Source organism: Pollicipes pollicipes, unplaced genomic scaffold (genome assembly GCF_011947565.3).
Source record: "Pollicipes pollicipes isolate AB1234 unplaced genomic scaffold, Ppol_2.1 Scaffold_2555;HRSCAF=2994_pilon_pilon_pilon, whole genome shotgun sequence".
NCBI lineage: Eukaryota > Metazoa > Arthropoda > Thecostraca > Pollicipedomorpha > Pollicipedidae > Pollicipes > Pollicipes pollicipes.
This window is the reverse complement of record NW_023596136.1, coordinates 10,057,313-10,076,307: the sequence shown is the minus strand read 5'-3', so window position 1 is coordinate 10,076,307 and position 18,995 is coordinate 10,057,313. Positions and strand designations below refer to the sequence as shown.

At 54.5% G+C, this 18,995-nt stretch overlaps 1 protein-coding gene across 1 annotated transcript in view; it reads right to left on the bottom strand.

Annotated features, from left to right (window-relative positions):
* Positions 1 to 12,635: 12,635 nt before the first annotated feature.
* The window catches only part of LOC119108562 (protein turtle), a 29,623-nt gene continuing 23,263 nt past the window's right edge, over positions 12,636 to 18,995 (bottom strand). Inside the window, exons 10-15 of the mRNA XM_037232158.1 lie at positions 17,825 to 18,003; positions 17,457 to 17,531; positions 16,978 to 17,163; positions 14,416 to 14,643; positions 13,720 to 13,789; positions 12,636 to 13,383 (exon numbers count right to left, since the gene is read on the bottom strand). Coding sequence (XP_037088053.1) covers positions 13,341 to 13,383; positions 13,720 to 13,789; positions 14,416 to 14,643; positions 16,978 to 17,163; positions 17,457 to 17,531; positions 17,825 to 18,003 — 781 coding nt within the window. The 3' untranslated portion in view covers positions 12,636 to 13,340. The remainder of the gene's footprint in view (positions 13,384 to 13,719; positions 13,790 to 14,415; positions 14,644 to 16,977; positions 17,164 to 17,456; positions 17,532 to 17,824; positions 18,004 to 18,995) is intronic.

The window sequence follows — 18,995 nt, the reverse complement described above, 5'->3', positions numbered from 1 at the left end:
ACAGATGGTGGTCCGGATGGTTCACACCGGTAGCGTATATCCAAGGAAAAACATTATTGTTCTGATCCTGAAGGCGATGATAACTGCAAGCATTTTAGTGTGCTACCATGAGATCCGTCACTTTGGTTTCTTTTTTAGAAAATCCGATTTGCTAATGATGATTGGAGGGATTTGACAATCTTGTGTCTGTAATTTGACCTCAGTCCGTGGGCAGCACAGCCCTCTGCTAACACACCCTGCCCGTTCCAGAGGTTCTGGTGGGTGAAGCGTCACTTTGACGGCGCCGACCGGGTCGTGCGGGACGAGCTGCTGGCGGCGAACGGCAGGAGTTTGGATGCCGCCAGCAGGACCAGCGTCGAACAGGTCAGTCGGTCGGGCCTCTATCCCGCGACCAGCGGCAGGAACGGGTCAGCCGGTCGGGCCCCTGTCCCGCGACCAGTGGCAGGAACAGGTCAGCCGGTCGGGCCTCTGTCCCGCGACCAGCGGCAGGAACAGGTCAGCCTGTCGGGCCTCTGTTCCGCGACCAGCGACAGGAACGCAGCAGCCGCCGGCAAGACCATCACTCATCAACGCTGTCGTTGCTCCAACAGCGATAGCTGGAGGACGATGCAGCTCGGTCGTGACAGGATTACAGGCTGTGGGCGTCTCGTGCCGCAATGCCAATATTGCCAGACAGCACTGCACCGTCGTATGTCGACAGTGTTCACTGTTTAAGACCATCGGCGATTGCGAAGCATAGTGAATAGTTGAGTCACGTGTCGACCGGATCTGTTTGGCTACCGCTGTGGTGCTACTGCTGACGTGTGTTTCACACCTACGTCCCTAACGCGCCGTGACGACAGGTGGCGGTGGGACACCAGCGGCTGATGGTGACAGCCGTGACACCCGCCGACACGGGCCTGTACATGTGCCAGGCCGGCTGGGGCGACCGGCTGCAGGAGGTCGAGCTGCTGGTCTTTATCTGCCCCTGACCCGCGCTCGCGCCGCGCACCGACGCGCTGCTACCTGTCAGGCGGTGCTGGTCGGTTCATCGTTCGTCCCTCGCCATGAGTAGTCGGTTGGAGACGCATCTGTCGACGTCTCGACGAGTGGTGACGGAGCAGAGCGAGCTGCTCGACCCTGCACGAGTGGTGACGAAGCAGAGGGAGCGGCTCGACCCTGCACGAGTGGTGACGGAGCAGAGGGAGCGGCTCGACCCTGCACGAGTGGTGACGGAGCAGAGGGAGCGGCTCGACGCTGCGCGGCCGCGAGCTCTTGTGAATGCCGTGGATGCTGTCTTCCCGCGCATGTTTTGATTTGTCAACGCATTTGGGCAGCATGCGTCACTGGACGCCCATGGTTAAGGAAGTGTTGGCCTCGATCAGGCTAAGCGACGGCGAGATGCTGTCATCTCACCCAGTCACGGATCCAATGACGGCGAGATGCTGTCATCTCACCTTGTCATGAATCCAATGGCCGGGTTGTTAGTTGTCGCAGCACCGCTCGCTTTTGCTTTAAAAGCTTTCATTTGGTTTGCGAGCCGAATACGCTTTTGCGAGCATCTTGGTTGTCATCTGAGAGTGAGGATATCATTCCTGCTTTTGATGAAAGCAGTTCACGCGACATGTAGCGTTTGACTTGTGGCAAGGGCTTCATTCATATTGTTTTGGTAAATACAATGTATTGTTAACGTTGGGTCGTACCGTTTTTTAACCCCCTGAGACGGATATAAGAATATATATATATATATATATATATATATATATATATATATATATATATATATATATATATGTGTGTGTGTGTGTGTGTGTGTGTGTGTGTGTGTGTGTGTGTGTGTGTGTGTGTGTGTGTGTGTGTGTGTGTGTGTGTGTGTGTGTGTGTGTGTGTGTGTGTGTGTGTGTGTGTGTGTGTGTGTTTACATATGTTTGTTTAAGAACAGCCGCTGATTTCGAATTGGCAAGCTTACTGATGCATCATTCGAGGGTTTCGGGCTTTCGACTTAACCGTACCGTTAAGATTAGAGATTGTTTTTACAAGATTGCTGATGTATTCGTCGATATCTGTACACTCCAACGTTTATCGGTATCTGTAAAGCATAGTTCAAACACGTTTTGTCACTCTCCACTCATGCACAGACGCATGCATCCCTCTCCCACACAAGCACCCACACCTGCACCCTCGCTTACACGCAAACCACATGCATGCAAAGAGGTATACATATACATATATACATATATACATATACATATATACATATACATATATATATATATATATATGCATATGTATATGTATATGTATATGTATACCTGTTTGCCCTTGCGTATGTCCATGCATGCATGTGGTTTGCGTGTGGGCGAGGGTGCAGGTGTGGGTGTTTGTGTGAGGGAGAGATGCATGCGTCTGTGCATGAGTGGAGAGTGACAAAACTTTTTTGAATTCTGCTCTTGCCATGCATTTCCATGAGGTTCATGCTAGGCTTTCATTATGAGCGAAACTACATTCTGAGCCTGTATTACAGTCATAGTTATTTTTTTTAAGGCGCTTCAACGTGGTGGTTGTTCTGCGCCTAGTCGTACAAGAGAAAACAACCCACACACAGTGCAGAGATACAAAAATACGCATAGAAACATAGTTTCAGTCAATGAGACAGCGATTTAAAACAGTCAAGAATGCCTGGCGCGAGGGGCTCGGACGGCCGCCGCAGGCAGCCGGTTCTACGCCGCGGCGGCGCGGTACAGAAATTGCCGCTGTGTGGCGCTCAGTCGTGAAAGTATTGGCGCCAACATACCCGAGATGCTTTGGCTTTAGCAGTCGAGCCGGACCTGACCTGTTCAGTCACCTTTTTAATTAGCTTATCATATATTCGCAAACACTGATCGCACTCGCTGATTAACGTAGGAAATGTAAAATTCGGAAGTTGAGAAGGTAAGCGAAGCAATTGTCTCTGATCGATCCTGATCTCTGTGATCAAGAGTATGTACGACACGATCTGTTTGGTGGAGAAAACGGAAGATTTCGCTAACAAGAGAGCGGGCGAAATGTCTAACTGGTTACATGAACCCGCCAGCGAGACGCTGATGCACGGATGTAGGAGCGTTTTTAACCCCTGGTTTTAGGTCATGGTAACCAGAAAAGATGGATGTATAGTGTCAATCGCATGATGTATGTGAAGGCACCCACCGTCTACAAATCACGTGGTGAACCTAACACCGACCGACCCAGAACGACGCCAGTAATCGACTGAGACGAGGCCAGTGACGCCCTCCTGAGACGAGGCCAGTGACGCCCTCCTGAGACGAGGCCAGTGACGCCCTCCTGAGACGAGGCCGGTGACGCCCTCCTGAGACGAGGCCAGTGACGCCCTCCTGAGACGAGGCCAGTGACGCCCTCCTGAGACGAGGCCGGTGACGCCCTCCTGAGACGAGGCCAGTGACGCCCTCCTGAGACGAGGCCAGTGACGCCCTCCTGAGACGAGGCCAGTGACGCCCTCCTGAGACGAGGCCGGTGACGCCCTTCTGAGACGAGGCCGGTGACGCCCTCCTGAGACGAGGCCGGTGACGCCCTCCTGAGACGAGGCCGGTGACGCCCTCCTGAGACGAGGCCGGTGACGCCCTCCTGAGACGAGGCCAGTGACGCCCTCCTGAGACGAGGCCGGTGACGCCCTCCTGAGACGAGGCCGGTGACGCCCTCCTGAGACGAGGCCGGTGACGCCCTCCTGAGACGAGGCCGGTGACGCCCTCCTGAGACGAGGCCGGTGACGCCCTCCTGAGTACGCCCTCCTGAGACGAGGCCGGTGACGCCCTCCTGAGACGAGGCCGGTGACGCCCTTCTGAAACGGGGCCAGTGACACCCTTCTGAGACGATGTCTGGAATATGACAATGCTTAGCATAAGCCTAGTGATTAGTCCATAAGGGCTACGCAGGAACTTGATCCTGCTCTTGGCGACTGAGTACATCAAGAGCTCTTTTCACGATGGTTTTGCCACAATGACTGAAAAATCTAGATGACATGTCAGCATGGTCAGGCGTACGGCCAGCCGAGTCAAATCGCTTTCCGTTTGTGAATATGTCCGCAAGCATCATGTGTCAGTTTTTTTCTTTCCTCATGAACTCACAAAGTGTTAGCATTCATCGAGAGAAAGCAATATTATCTGAATCGAAAGATAATATTCTGCCTAGCAGAATGCCCATATCCGGATAATGATGGCCGTCAACTGTACCACGGACGTCAGCCAAACATGTGCATAGTGCGAGGCGCGGGTCTTCTCGCTCATGACAGATGTCACCTGCCTTATCTTGACAGGGTTCACCTATCATATGTTGACAGGGATCACCTATCTTATCTTGACAGGGGCCACCTATCTTATCCTGACAGGGGCAATCTATCTTATCCTGACACGGGCAACCTATCTTATCCTGACAGGGATCTTATCCTGACAGGGGCAACCTATCTTATCCTGATAGGGGCCACCTATCTTATCCTGACAGGGGCCACCTATCCTATCTTGAGAGGGTTCACCTATCGTATATTGACAGGGGCAACCTATTTTATCCTCACAGGGGCAACCCATCTTATCCTGACAGGGGCCACCCGTCCTATCTTGACAGGGTTCACCTATCATATGTTGACAGGGGCCACCTATATTATCTTGACTCGCCACAGCACAACATCCGTACCTTATTGGGACCTCCTGTCTGCAGCAAGGCTTTCCTGTCAAATAAGTGAGACCTCTTTTCAGGCCGGTATTGAGCGGGGGGGGGGGGGGCAAATCTGCCCTCCCACGCCTGTTCAGTATTCACGATGATTCAAGAACGCCTTGAGATATCACGCCAAAATTAATGTCAGGTCTTGACCGATGATTTTTCATCTTGTGCTGAAATAACAATAATGAGACAATGATTGATCAATCATGAGCGATATCAGAGTGCCGTCAAGTTTGCCGATTTTTGACAAAAGCGTCTAGCCGTATACAAATTAATGCAGGAACCGAACGAAAGGGCATATCTGATGCCTTCAAACGTAACTGTGAGCACATTAGTCCTTCCATTCATGTGTGTTTGTCGTGCTGTTTCAAAAATCCCACATTAAAATATTGACATGTCAAATAATACAAATGTCGTTGAGCAGTACACTCAACATCTTTTGGCCTCAGGCTCAAAATCATGAAAATATGAAAGGTGTCCTAGATACGGCAATGAAGAATGCCTGGACCAAGTTTCAAGCAGGCATCTGTGACACCGACTGAGTTACAGCTTGAAATGCGTCACAGCACATGAACCGTCGCCCCATGACCGGGTGGGCCCGGGCTCAGCGGGCGGCGGGGCCCAGTCTTGCCGGAGCGACGCGGTAACGGGGCGGCGTGAGCTGTTATCAGCTTCACACGCAAACCGACGACCACGTGACTGGCGGCGGGGTTAAAAGATATTAGGCTGCGCTATCGGCAGAACTGGACTGTCAAAAACAATGCGAAAATCGATCCCATATGGTCGCGAAATAAGAAGAAATATACTGATATCGCTTTTACCGCAGTTTGCACATGATCATTTCTAGCAGAGCTGTTTAATGCCGTTCTAAGTATTGCAATTGGATCAAAGGCTATTTAGTTATCCGTTTTTGATGGAGTTGATCTGATATGACCTCGGGCCTTCAGTCTCCTCGTTTTACCAGGTCAAACCTGCTAGTAGAAACGTTTCTCATCGCACAATGGAATGATGTGCGGGCACCTAGCTGAGAAGTCCGGCATCCGACCACAACTCACGTTTTGAATGCCGTCCAGCCGCGTATTCACCACCGAGGTCATTCATTCCACTTGGTCTTAGGCGGTTTTTGAGCAAGAAACAGCTCTTGCTCACGTGTCTGATACCCACAGCTGTGACTAGGCTCTCCTACTGCGTGTTTAGAATGGTTTAAATCTGACGGAAACAAACAGACCAAAAATAAATATAGACCAAGCCTTTGAGAGGGATTTCTGTGGTGGGGGTGGTGCGCTGCGCCGCTGCCGGCCGCCGCTGGATGTTAATGCGCCGCCGGCTGCCGCTGGCACGCCTCCCCCCAGAGCAAATTTATAGAGGAGCCCATTGGTCAGCATACGAGCCAGACGATGCTAGCGCACGACTCGGCACGTTGTGACTCCGGTACACCCGACATCAACACATACTCATGTTAGCCATAGAGATAGGATGAAGCGGGTGGCCGTGGTATGGACGGGAGGTTGGGCCCGTTCAGGCACCATGAACGGCTGTCTCTCCACACATGGCTGTGCGCCCTTAACCACGTGCCCCGCCTCCACCTTTTTTAGCTTATGATAATATTTAAACGTGGCGAAAACGGAACTGGATGAACTGATAACACAAACCAACTGGCAAGGGTCGCACGCAACTGGCGAATTACATTGGCAAGGGCCCGCTGGATTGTAACTCTGGAAGCCCCCCCCCCCCCCCCACGGCCTTTACTAATCCACGCAGACTCCATGCACTCGGAGCCCCACCACACTTACTCCAAGCATACACATACGCTGGCGCCCACGTCACCCCACTCATTCCTGGCTTGCATGCTATGAGACCCCTCCACCCCCTTTTACCCAGTGCCTTGGTATTATGATTGGCTTGTCTGCGTGGGTCCTCGTTAAGCTAACTTAAATTTATTTATCACATTTCAAACATTTCATAAAGTGACGTGTAAGCCCTGTTTAAAATGTATCATGTTAATTTGTCAGTTCGGCACCGACGCAATTGCTGGGGCGACGCCTGGTGTCCGAAGCTGAACGGCGACTCGTTCCCTCGCCTGACCTCCAGGGTGACGGCTCCCTGTTCGGAAGACGCTTCCCGTATTCTGTCCACGGTGGGCGGCCCATCGCTCATTCGGCTACGCCCACCTCTAGCAGCTTTCCGTTGCCGCGCGCCCGCCTTAGGCAGCGCTTCGTCCAGCGCGGAGACGTCGCCTCCGGCGCTTCTGCGACCTCGCCTCCCACCTGCCGGAGCGAGCTTTGCAAGGCACCGGCCCACGAGGCGTCCCTCAGAGGCTTGGAGATGAACGGCGCGCCTGGTGGGACAGTGAAGCCCCTCGGCAGACGACGAGCGCCCGACTTGACCTGCGTTCATGCTTTTCGGTCTCCACGGCCGGCGCGATCTGGAGACTCGGCCTGACCGGCCTGTCCGACGACCTGGTTCCTCGTCGCTGTTCCTATAAGCGCCGATGGCGGAAAATCTATTCGTCCCGAACATCCCGCCATCAAGCGCTCATAAGGCCTGGCGTATACCGTGTCGGAAGAGAGCAGGCTGTGTCCTTTTCTCTCCCAAGGCGTGGTACACGAACGGATAGATCCAGGTACCGCAGTGCACAATCCGGCATTCCGGGCCGTCCCCACTGGTCCTGGGCCATGCCATGACCCGTGCCCCTTGATGCCGCCACGCCTGAGGTCTAATGAGAGACAACAAAACGACTTAACCGTCTCTTAGTTAAAAAAGACCGCAACTGTGCCTTTAAGCTGCGCCACCCACAAACGTATATCTGCGTAAAAGCAGGACTGCTCTCGCCTCGGGCGCGCCCTGCGCGTCCCCCGCTGGCCCAGTTCTCACGTGGCATGGCGCCTCTGATGGCAGCTGAGGTGACAGCGGCACCGGCGCGGCAGGGTTTCTGGGGATCTTCACAACGTGTCAGTTACACATTTCTGTGCGCATGTTGCGTCGCCGGGGAGCTGGCTCTTGCATCTATTTATATTGACGCAATGGACCATTTTGACAGAAGGGGCCGCCGTTATGGCCGTTCCGGTGGGGGGGGGGGTACATCTGGCGTCGCTTCGTCGGTGCGGGTCGATCGGCTGGAGTGTCGGGCCGATCGGCTGGAGCGTCGGGCCGATCGGCATCCTGCTCTCGGCCTAATGGTCGTGTTTGGTGCGCCGTGGGGGAGCTCCAGACCATGGCCGGCTCGCTTGCTGTCCCACGCTCCGCGCGAGAAGTCTCACCGGTCCCGGACGGGTGACGCGCAAAATGAAAAAGCGTGAAAATGTACGCCCTACACTTTCAGCATTCATTTGCACGGGCCGTGACCCGGGCTCTAGGCCTCATACGGCGCGCGTAACATGGGATGCATTCCTACGTAACGTGTGTGATCAGAGCGCAATGGTGCTACACACCATCCATGAGACACCATCGTAAATGTGATACGTTTTGGGCGCGGGAGGTATCCAAAAGTAACATTTTACAAATTTGGCATTACCTTGTGACTTTAATACACACTTAAACTTAAGTTTGTTGTGTTGTCCGAGACCGCACGATAGGATGCTATCGATTGCTACCTGACTTTTTAATTCGGCCCAGCCGTTCTCGAGATAAGCCCGGATAGGTCAAATCTGTTCTCTGCGACCGATGGTGTGTCGCTGAGGAGCCCGATCAAGACTGGGTTACTCCGACAGCGGGCCTCCTCCTGTGCGGGGGCTTAAACCAATCTAATTTACCTGACTTACTAAGTTGTCTTCTTACTGCACGGGTCCTTTACTCGATCATGGCATGTGCCTGCACCCTATCTTGGTTCTCAACCACGGAAGACCATGACATCACTGTGGCCTCCTTTCACCTATGATAGCAGCCTCCTATAGCGCGAGCGGAGCCGACCATGCCCGTCCTTTCCATACACTCATCTCGAGCATGGCATTACGCTGGTGGTCATAACAGGGCCTCCCGACCAAAGCATTGACCCTGATTAGGTACGTACTTTAAATCTGGCATGCCTCTAAAGGGCCGCGTAAATTTTCATTGTGGCGAACCAAGATGTGTTTGTCTACCCTCGCCAGACGACAGGGCTGTTGCTGCTGCTCACCTTGCTCACCCGTTGGCGCTCCATCAGGTTGATGCGGAGGAATAATACACAATAATAGATGACTACACTTTAGTAAAGGAACACAAGTTCCATTGCCGGACGTTTGGAAAATGTCAAAGTTTATATCGGTGATTCGTGGAATTCCAAACTGAGAAAGATTGTCGTTCGACGGGATACGTCTCGCCCTACACCGACGGATCTCGACGTGACCTTGGCGCCTCCCTCCCCCCCCCCCCCCCCCTCCACGCCGACGGGTCCTGGAGTGACTTCGGTGCCCCCTCTCCCACACACACCGACGGATCTCGACGTGACCCTTGGCGCCTTCCCCCCCCCCCTCCACGCCGACGGGTCCTGACGTGACTTCGGTGCCCCCTCTCCACACACACCGACGGATCCTGACGTCATCTCGGCGCCCTCCCCCCCCCCCCCCCCCACACACATCGACGGACCCTGACGTGACCTCGGTGCCCCCTCTCCACCACACACCGACGGATCCTGACGTGATCTCGGCGCCCTCCCCCCCCCCCCCCCCACACACACACATCGACGGACCCTGACGTGACCTCGGCGCCCCCCCCCCCTCCACGCCGACGGATCCTGACGTGACCTCGGTGCCCACTCTCCACACACACCGACAGATCCTGACGTGACCTCGGTGCCCCCCTCTCCACACACACACACCGACGAATCCTGACGTGACCTCGGTGCCCCCTCCCCATACACACCGACGGATCCTGACGTGACCTCGGTGCCCCCTTTCCACACACACCGACGGATCCTGACGTGACCTCGGCGCCCCCCCCCCCCCCTCCCCTCCCACCGAAGGATCCTGACGTGACCTCGGCGCCCCCTCCCCACACCAACGGACCCTGACGTGACCTCGGCGCCCTCCCCTCCCACCGACGGATCATGACGTGACCTCGGCGCTCCCCCCCTCCCCTCCCACCAACGGATCCTGACGTGACCTCGGCGCCCCCCCCCCCCCCCTCCCCTCCCGCCGACGGATCCTGACGTGACCTCGGCGCCCCCCTCCCACCGACGGATCTTGACGTGACCTCGGCGCCCCCTCCCCCCTCCCCTCCCACTGACGGATCCTGACGTGACCTCGGCGCCACCCCTTCGTACTGGCGGATCCTGACGTGACCTCGGCGCTCCCCTCGGGGCTTGCCAAACGTTACATAGAGACCGCTTGCTATTGGTAATAAATCCAGATGACATGTCGGGGACACCAGAAGACTAAGCCTGGAAGTCTGAGTGGTGCGAGGAGAGCGGCTGGCGGAGCCGCTGGCACCGGCGAGGGTGCAGCGTTCTGGACACCGGTGATGGCATGACGCCGCCGTGCATTTAGAGGTGACCGCTGGGAGGCGTGGGCGCACAAGACGTCGGGTCCCCTGCCTATGTTTACCACCACTTCCAGGGCCCGTTTCTACGGCCTCTGTCACACTGAGATCATTGGAGAGGTGATAGGACATGACAGACCGCTTTCACCACCCTCTTTCGCAACTGGTGGATCGAGATGTTACACCACCGGTGCTGCATGCTCGCACGCATCCAGTAAGACTTGACAGCGGCTGGCTAGGAACTTTATCAAGGAAGATTTACGAAGGAGCAAAAATGCAACAAACACTGCAGTACAAAATTAGCACTGTATTCCCATCTGATGAACATCATTACAGTTGCATACGCTTTACAAGCAAACATTTGGTTACCAAAAACGCGATAGAACTGTGACCACCGTATGGAATAACAGGCGAGCAGGGAACAGACTTGCAGGGCTACAGCGTTCACTGCATCGTAAAGAGCAAGGGACAAAAGACCATTAAAACATGACCTATGGGTGACGCGTTTTTACGCATGTCTTGCGGCAGCCAGCCCGGCGTGCCGACCCCGGTCAGCAGCGCGGCTCGTGACCCGGTCGTGACCCGCGCGGCGCGCGGTGCCTGCGTGAGGACGCTCCGGCCATCGATGAGGCTCAGGCATCGCGAGTACACACATCCGGGTGGGGAGGCAGCCAGGGAACGCAGAACACGGACCGAAACAGAAAATCTGCACCAGGCATCGTCCAGCCCTCCTCAAAGAGGCGTTCTTCCCACCCCGTGCCTTGTGTACAGGATGCTGCCACGGACCCGAGGCGGGGCAGATAGCGTGACAGAGTTCATTTTCGGCAGGCTCGGACTTGAAGCCCGCCTGAGCTCCTGACGGGCCGTCGCGACTCGGTCCTTTGCTTCAACGCCGGTCTGTAGGTCTGGTTTGGAACGTGCACTGCGGCGTTTTTTTCATCCGTCCTTCTGTTAGAGTTTATCGCGCCGAATATGGACCGTGCTGTGAGCAGCCGTGCTCGCTGAACATCCTCATCAAACAGTTTCGGCGTCAGGAAACCAAGCTCTTAAAGTCTACCTACAACTATACTGGAACAACTCCCGGGAGAGCTGCAGGCTGCGGTCTGTTTCCCCATGTTAAAATACTGCTGGTGCGAGTCATTGCCCAACGCTTGGAAATGTCGGGCGTCCTCAAGAAAGGGATATTATCACTGAATAGACTGCACATTTCCCACCAATTTAACCAACAGCTTCGTTGTTCTTTTGTTTCAGAATCGCCCATTTGTGTAGATATTTTCCATGTCTAGCTTTGCATCGACAGCTTTAGCAGCCCCCCGCGTGCTCTACAGGTCTAACGGCACCCCTGACCGACACTACCTGGTCCGGGCGGCAGCTGCTTGGCAGCTGACACCACCAGCCAGTCCCCAGCCGGCTTAAGAGCCTACGCCGCCGAGCGGCAGTGACGAGACGCGGGATCCGCTCACGCTCATGACTCAGACTGACGCCGGCCCGGCCGTCGTGGGTTCGCCGCCGGTGCGTTTGGCATCTGTGACCAGCGGCGCGGCAGGATGAGCCGGTCCAGCAGAGGACACTGCTGGCCCAGCGCTCGCTGGCGGCTGGGCAGCAGGCACCGACGCTGGTCGGGTGTGACACCGCTCACCAGGGGGTGACGGTCTTCGAGACACGCGGGCGACCTCGTCATCACCCGTCAGCTCTCAGCGGCTCATGCCAGTGACGTCCGATGACGTCAGTGACGCAGCCATTTCACACCCATAGTTGCATGCACTTACCCACCCTGAACGTAAACCCCTTTATGTACAGCGCAAGAAGCGTTTGGGAACGTCTCAGCCACCCCCTGGGCAAAGCGCGGGACACGGGTATCACAGTGACGTACGTAGGCTGGCCACATTTGTACGTCTCTCCAACGTCAATAGCATAATGTCACGGTTTTCCTCTGCCTCTGGGAGAAAGCAGTGGTTGAGAAAAAACACCACTTTTGGCCACTAAGAAGCAGATCTTATGGTATGAGACTTATCGCCTCCATTTTGAGCATTTAATGCTTGCGATCCAGCTGCGCTTGACATGCTTTAATTAACAACGGAACATCAAAGCCATCGTCGATGGCCGCTGAGCACGTTTTCCGTTAGGTGCGGCCGTCTTCGGACGCGGGCAGCTGCAGGGCTGGCGCGGCTGGGCGGATCTATGCCGTGGGGTAGGGGGAGGGGGAGGTGCCTCCTGTGGCCTCAACTCCGGTGGAGGTTGGCTGTGTAGACCTGTACCGTGGGGCGGGGGCTCGGTGCCTCCTGCGGCTTCGGCTCTGGCGGAGGTCGGCTGTGTAGACCTGTGCGGTGGGGTGGGGGCTCGGTGCCTCCCCGGCCTCAGCTCCGGTGGAGGTTGGCTGTGTAGACCTGTACCGTGTGTGTGTGGGGGGGGGGATCGGTGCCTCCTGCGGCTTCGGCCCTGGTGGAGGTCGGCTGGGCAGACTTGTGCCGTGGGGGAGGGGGGGGGGGGGCTCGGTGCCTCATGTGGACTCAGCTCTGGTAGAAGTCGGATACATGCGACGCAAATCAGGGCGTCTCTGTCTGCCGCACTGGGCCCACACGATCCGCGACGACATTGGGGATTAGCTTGGGCTGCGCAAGCGGCAGCTCGAACATAGACGTGTTGCGCGCCTCGGCTGGCCGGCGGTGCCGCGGAGTCTGCGACACTCCTGCTGGCCGGCGGTGCCGCGGAGTCTGCGACACTCCTGCTGGCCGGCGGTGCCGCGGAGTCTGCGACGCTCCTCCTGACCGACGGTGCCGCGGAGTCTGCGACGCTCCTCCTGACCGGCGGTGCTGCGGAGTCTGCGACGCTCCTCCTGACCGACGGTGCCGCGGAGTCTGCGACGCTCCTCCTGACCGGCGATGCTGCGGAGTCTGCGACGCTCCTCCTGACCGGCGGTGCTGCGGAGTCTGCGACGCTCCTCCTGACCGGCAGTGCCGCGGAGTCTGCGACTGTCCTCCTGACCGGCAGTGCCGCGGAGTCTGCGACGCTCCTCCTGGCCAGCGGTGCCGCGGAGTCTGCGACGCTCCCCCTGACCGGCGGTGCTGCGGAGTCTGCGACACCCCCGGGCCAGCCGAGTGATCACCAGGCATGTACGTCTGATCGCGCGGCCCCCCACCTTTGTGTTCACGTCTTCTGGCAGTCGTCTAGTAATGTTCAGGTCATCTGGCAGTCGTCTAGTAATGTTCCAGCGAGGAGTTCTCTCCCCTATCCAGAGTCCTGTGAAGAGCGAGGGAAACATCTTGTGAGGTGTCCGCATCGCAGGCATCGGCTGTCTGGCCTTACATTGATGCGATGACAAGGTGTGCAGGGATTGATGGGTTGCTGTTACCACCGCCATCGTCAGCTGCCTGGACACACATCAGTTGCCGTACATAGCAGCCATCATTGGCTGGCCACGCAGTACCTACAAAACGCCCCTGAAATTTGGAATATCATGGAAAATGAGCACGCCACACCGTTGAAAGACGTGACATCAGTGCATCTGAACTTTCAATGGATACATATATATATATATATATATATATATATATATATATATATGGACGTACTTACTTATTTAAAGGCACCGGGCTGCTGACGCTGCTGCGAGCCTCAGTAACCCGGCACGCCACCATGTTGTACTCTGCCGGAAGAGACGCGGGTGTTTCATAACATGGCACAGGTCACTGTGCCGTGCTTTCCTGCTGCTCGTGCTGTTGTATCTTATAAAAAAGCGAGCATATTAGATATAATACTCGATAGGCCACCATGTTGTGTCATGACGCTCACGACGGATATTTTAGCTAACACGACTCAGTCGCCCGCCGCCATGACCAATTACGCTGAAGTCGCCATTGGTTCGAAAATATAAGCAGCCGTGATAAGGCACGGACAATTCTGTCTGATATACTATCGTCATTTTAAATGCCCTGTTTCGTTTAAAATGTTTGTAGGACTGCGATTACAGTATACTGTGTTCACCTACGAATACTACGGACTGTCTGAGCTGTGGCATGGATCCATTTGAGAGTTGCTAACTGAAGAGCTGTCTCTGCTGTCTTTCCGCTCACCATATGTTAGTGAAAAACGTGTCTACCAGATCACCACTAACAAATGGAACATCCAGTGACAGCCATATGCTCCCTGAAGAGCACGCATGTAAAAAGGTACCACCTCAAGAATTAAGACGCAAAATGTATTTTTTATCGTATTCCGTACTCATCGTCACGCTCTGCAGCTAGTGGCCAGCTGAGAGCACTGTCCGCTCACCTTTCTCCTGTTTTCGGCGCTTGCGCTTATTGCATATTTTGACGGTGCAGACGGAGAGGATGATAGACACGATGAGCAGCAGGAGGCCGCCGACCAGCGCTGCCGTGATGGCCTTCTTCTGCACGTGGTCGGGCACCACGTACTTGACGGTCTCGCTCTCTCGCCAGCCGTCGTGCGAGTGCGCCAGCACCTTGAAGTAGTAGGTGCGTCCTCCCTGCAGCTGCTTCACTGTCGGACAGCGGCGCCGCCGGGTCAGACGTGCGGTCAGCCCCGGCGGTAGCGGGGGGGGGGGATCGCGGCCACGAAGGCGCCAGTGTCTCAGGCTCGGATCATGCAAAACTCGTGATGGGATGGTGCTTGGTGTCCATGTGGCCGCACATCCAACACCTTGCTCATCTGCTGTGTTCGCAGCCCAGAAGCGTTAGATCTGCTTAAAAGCTTTTATTGGAAAAGTAATTTAGCATTTGCCGTGCTTTGAGCACGGTGTAATGCGTCGAACTGAGCGGCACACTCAGTGGTGGTCATGATTTTGTTAAGTACCTTATCTCTGTCAAAGATATTGTTGAAACCAGCAGAGTCTGCCAGAGATGACCTAAAGCTTCAGTCTTAGAGGCAAATCGCTCACTGAGAAACTTGTAAAATTGAAGTCAAGCCTCTAAATCACTAAATACGTTAGCGTATATTAAAGTTAATCCGTCAAACTGTTCATTTCTGAAAACGTTTTCCAGTTCCCAGCTGATCTATATCCCGTAAGTCTTTTTAAAAGGTGGATCGAGACTTAACTGCCGCAGGTTTCCCACTTATAACTAGTTTCATTGGTTTCTGCTAGCTGTGCACAATGCTTCTGCCAATGGAACATTCCTAATTCGACCAAAAAAAAAAAAATAGAGACAGGCATTGTCGACAGGCACATTGACGACAGGCAATGCAACAGGCATTGGCAGGCATAAAGCATGAGCTAAGTCATAGATTTCTCCAGACCACAAGAAGTGGAGCTATGCCAAGGTATATGACCAAGTAGCAGTGCCCCGCCCCCAAGCGACAGGCTGTTTGTGGCAAAACACGGATTGGTAATCGGTTACTTAAACTGTGATGACACTATTTCATGATGAGTGTGATATCTAATCCCTGACTTTGAATAAGTTTTTTAGGTTTCAGGCTTTGTACGTCGCTTATAATACAACACCAGCATCGAAATCACTTAACTGATGAGGCATGCCCAGGGCTTCATTCAGGAGATGTCAGGGGGCAGTCCCAACACAACCCCCATGCGTGCCAACAGGAAGTTGGTCAACGTCTACCATTGTCTACCCTTTACTCATATTATCAAGGCTCAAACCATGGAGTCACCCACCACTGGTGCAAAGGCTAACGCTCTGAACTCATATGAAAATTTGTATAAAAAATAACAGCCCCAAAGACAGCAGACAAAAACTAAACCGATCTTAAAGATTCCGTGAATTGTTAGCGACGTTAACGAGAGCGGAAGTCTATTAAGATAAAAAACCAGTTCATTCACGGATTGACGGTTTCAGGAATTCCTGCCCACTACTGGAAATCAGCCATCGGTGAGACACCGTAAATGGCTTGCGACAGGCGCTCTCTGCGAGTTGGCAGTGGCACAGCCCCATGTGCGTCGGTTTTGAGGAAACACTCACGTGATTCCATCATATTCCCAGATTTATAGCACCGCCATGCAAACCAATGATCTCTTAGCTAGAATCTGTGTGGTGTGAGCGAACAAAAATAGGTTGGTCCTGTAGACCAATACCGATGCATGCATATAGCCCGGCCCAATACGCTCTTTTGGCGTGTGGATGATCACTTGCGTCACAGATTATAGATTTAAAGAGAAGAGCTGCGCATATTCACGTGAGATTTAAATTTCGGATTCTAGTAGGGTTAGTGCCGGCCGTCGCTCGCTTCGAAGTTAGCTGTTTGGGTCGCCTACACACATATATGCATATTATACATACATATATATATATATATATATATATATATATATATATATATATATAGTTTTCACCACTGTTTCATAAAACGGCAAACCTTCCCCCCCTTGGCAATAGCAATGGTATATGTCCTAGGGGTAACTATTCAACTGAAAATCAGTGCCACGTGACGTCAGCCTCGTCTGCCGGGTGGGTTTGTTCTGATACACGTGGCTGTACTCCGTGATGGTGGCACGCTTTTGTGCTTTCTCACGTGTACACTTACGACTTCACTGGCATAATGAAACTTGGACTGATCGAGATCGACCCAAGTAAAGCTGAGGTCGGCTGGTGCCGTAGCGTGTCTTGGTGTCCCGCTCCCTGTGCCGCCTGTGGACTGCCCCTGTCAGGTCAACAGTCCCTGTGTAGCGTGTCTTGGTGTCCCGCTCCCTGTGCCGCCTGTGGACTGCCCCTGTCAGGTCAACAGTACCTGTGTAGCGCGTCTTGGTGTCCCGCTCCCTGTGCCGCCTGTGCACTGCCCCTGTCAGGTCAACAGTACCTGTGTAGCGCGTCTTGGTGTCCCGCTCCCTGTGCCGCCTGTGCACTGCCCCTGTCAGGTCAACAGTACCTGTGTAGCGCGTCTTGGTGAGCCGACGCTCGCCCAGCGGCTTCCACTCGCCGTCGGCCGGCTTCAGCTCCACCGAGTAGTACAGCACCGGCACGTGCGGGTTTTCCAGCGGCGGCTGCCACGACACCAGGAAGCCGCCGCTCGACTCCGTGACGTTCACCTCGAGCGGCGCTCCCGGAAGCGGACCTGAGGAGCACCGCCACATCTGACGCATCCACACCGGCTGCTGCTCACCGGCCCGGTGAAGGCGCCACGTGAAGGGGACGGTGCTTCGCAGATGCCTGTGGGTGAGGTTGCAGCGTAGGCGCGGCGCTGGGCAGCCCGAGTGTCCCCACGAGCGATTCGCCACCAACAAAAGGACGCGGATCTGAAAACCCCACCCTTAATTTAGTACGTGGCAGCAAAATCAAGTGGACTAGGACTGGCAACTTGTTTCTATTGAATGTTTATCCTTGTGTTTCCCAAGAATGTTGGCTTACCGGAACCGTCAGACGCCTTTTTCTTGGAGGCTTTCGGGTCTACCGCCGGGTCAGTCTTCGCCGATTCCCCAACATCTGGCGAAAGCACACAAAATCTAGGGTCGTAGCGGCCTCAACAATTCCATACATTGCGTACGAATGGCAGTGCAACGACGACTAACCACTACGTTATTCCTCGTCACAGCCTAACGCCGCCGGTGCAGACGCGGGCCAGACTAGAGCGACATCAGTGGGCTGGGTACCGAGCTGGGGCATCCCAGCCTGACCCGGACGACGGGTCCTGGTGTCCGGCTCAGGACCGCGTCAGGGCAGCGCACGGGCGCCACAGGCACCGCCCGCCAGCCCGGCGCCCGCCGGCGCCAACGTACCGAGCGTCCTGACGGTGACCTTGTCGGAGTACATGCGGTCGCCGATGTCGTTCTTGGCGGCCACCATCAGCTCGTACGCGGTGTCTGGCAGCAGCTGGTAGATGGTCACCTGGTTGTAGGAGCTCCCTGTCGGTTTGATCTCGTATGTGTTCCAATTGCCGGTGCCTTCCTGTTGATACCTGCAATACGGCATGGTCAATAAACGCGTCGCGATAACAGGCGTCCTGGTCTCGAAGTTTTTTACACCGTTTGCCGAAGTAAAAGCGATGAAGTCGTGTAGTATCACTTACTCGTGTTACTTTGAACGCCGTCATATCAACACAGCAGCATTGGCATGAAACATGCCGCCAAGGAAAATGTGTTGAGCAATGTTCAGGTGGCCGCTTTTCTTTGTCGCCAGCGACTGGCACCCAGCTTAAGCAATCGCGGACGTCAATTTTGGGCGCAAATTTTGGTGGGCTGGGGAGATATGGCGCAATATATTTGCTGACAGTAAAGAATTCCGTCCGCTAGATCGCAACAGGAAAACGAAATAGCGCAAACTGTTTCGCCTTGGAACTCAAAGCGTCTTGTCCCATAACCAAGTTTGCTATGCTCCGAAAGGCCCGTACCTGCGAGCAAGGCTGCAGGTCGAGCGGGTCTTCAAGCGAACCAACCGGAGTTGTGGCTCCCGCTGCCCGTCCCCGCCCGTCACATTCTGCCAGGCTGATATATTTGCAGCTCCATGAGTTTCCAGCAACATGTACCCAATTTAAGGACCTTGATGTAAGTAGTACTGTGATGTTCTCAAAGTAATTGAATGCAATATGTTTGATCAGGCGAGCATTCCTGCAACCTTGCAACAACAAGGTAGTTACACCTCCCAAGTCGCTAGACATGGGAAAAGCAAAATTTCCACATCGCAAACAAGCTTGCGCACACCGGCCAAAAACAGATCCAGCCCTAGAGTAAGTCAACCAATACAACCAATCTAGCATATCGAAGTCAACTGATTTCGTCTATTCAGATCGCCAGGCATTGGTCGGCCCAAATTCAGCCAGGCTTCAAACGATACCCCGGTGATCTTCCTAACGGATGAAGAATGGTCGTCAGCATAATGATAGAGTAGCAAATAAAAGCCAATAGCTTGCCAAGACGATTAAAATTTGTGTGAAAGTATCACAAAGAGGAA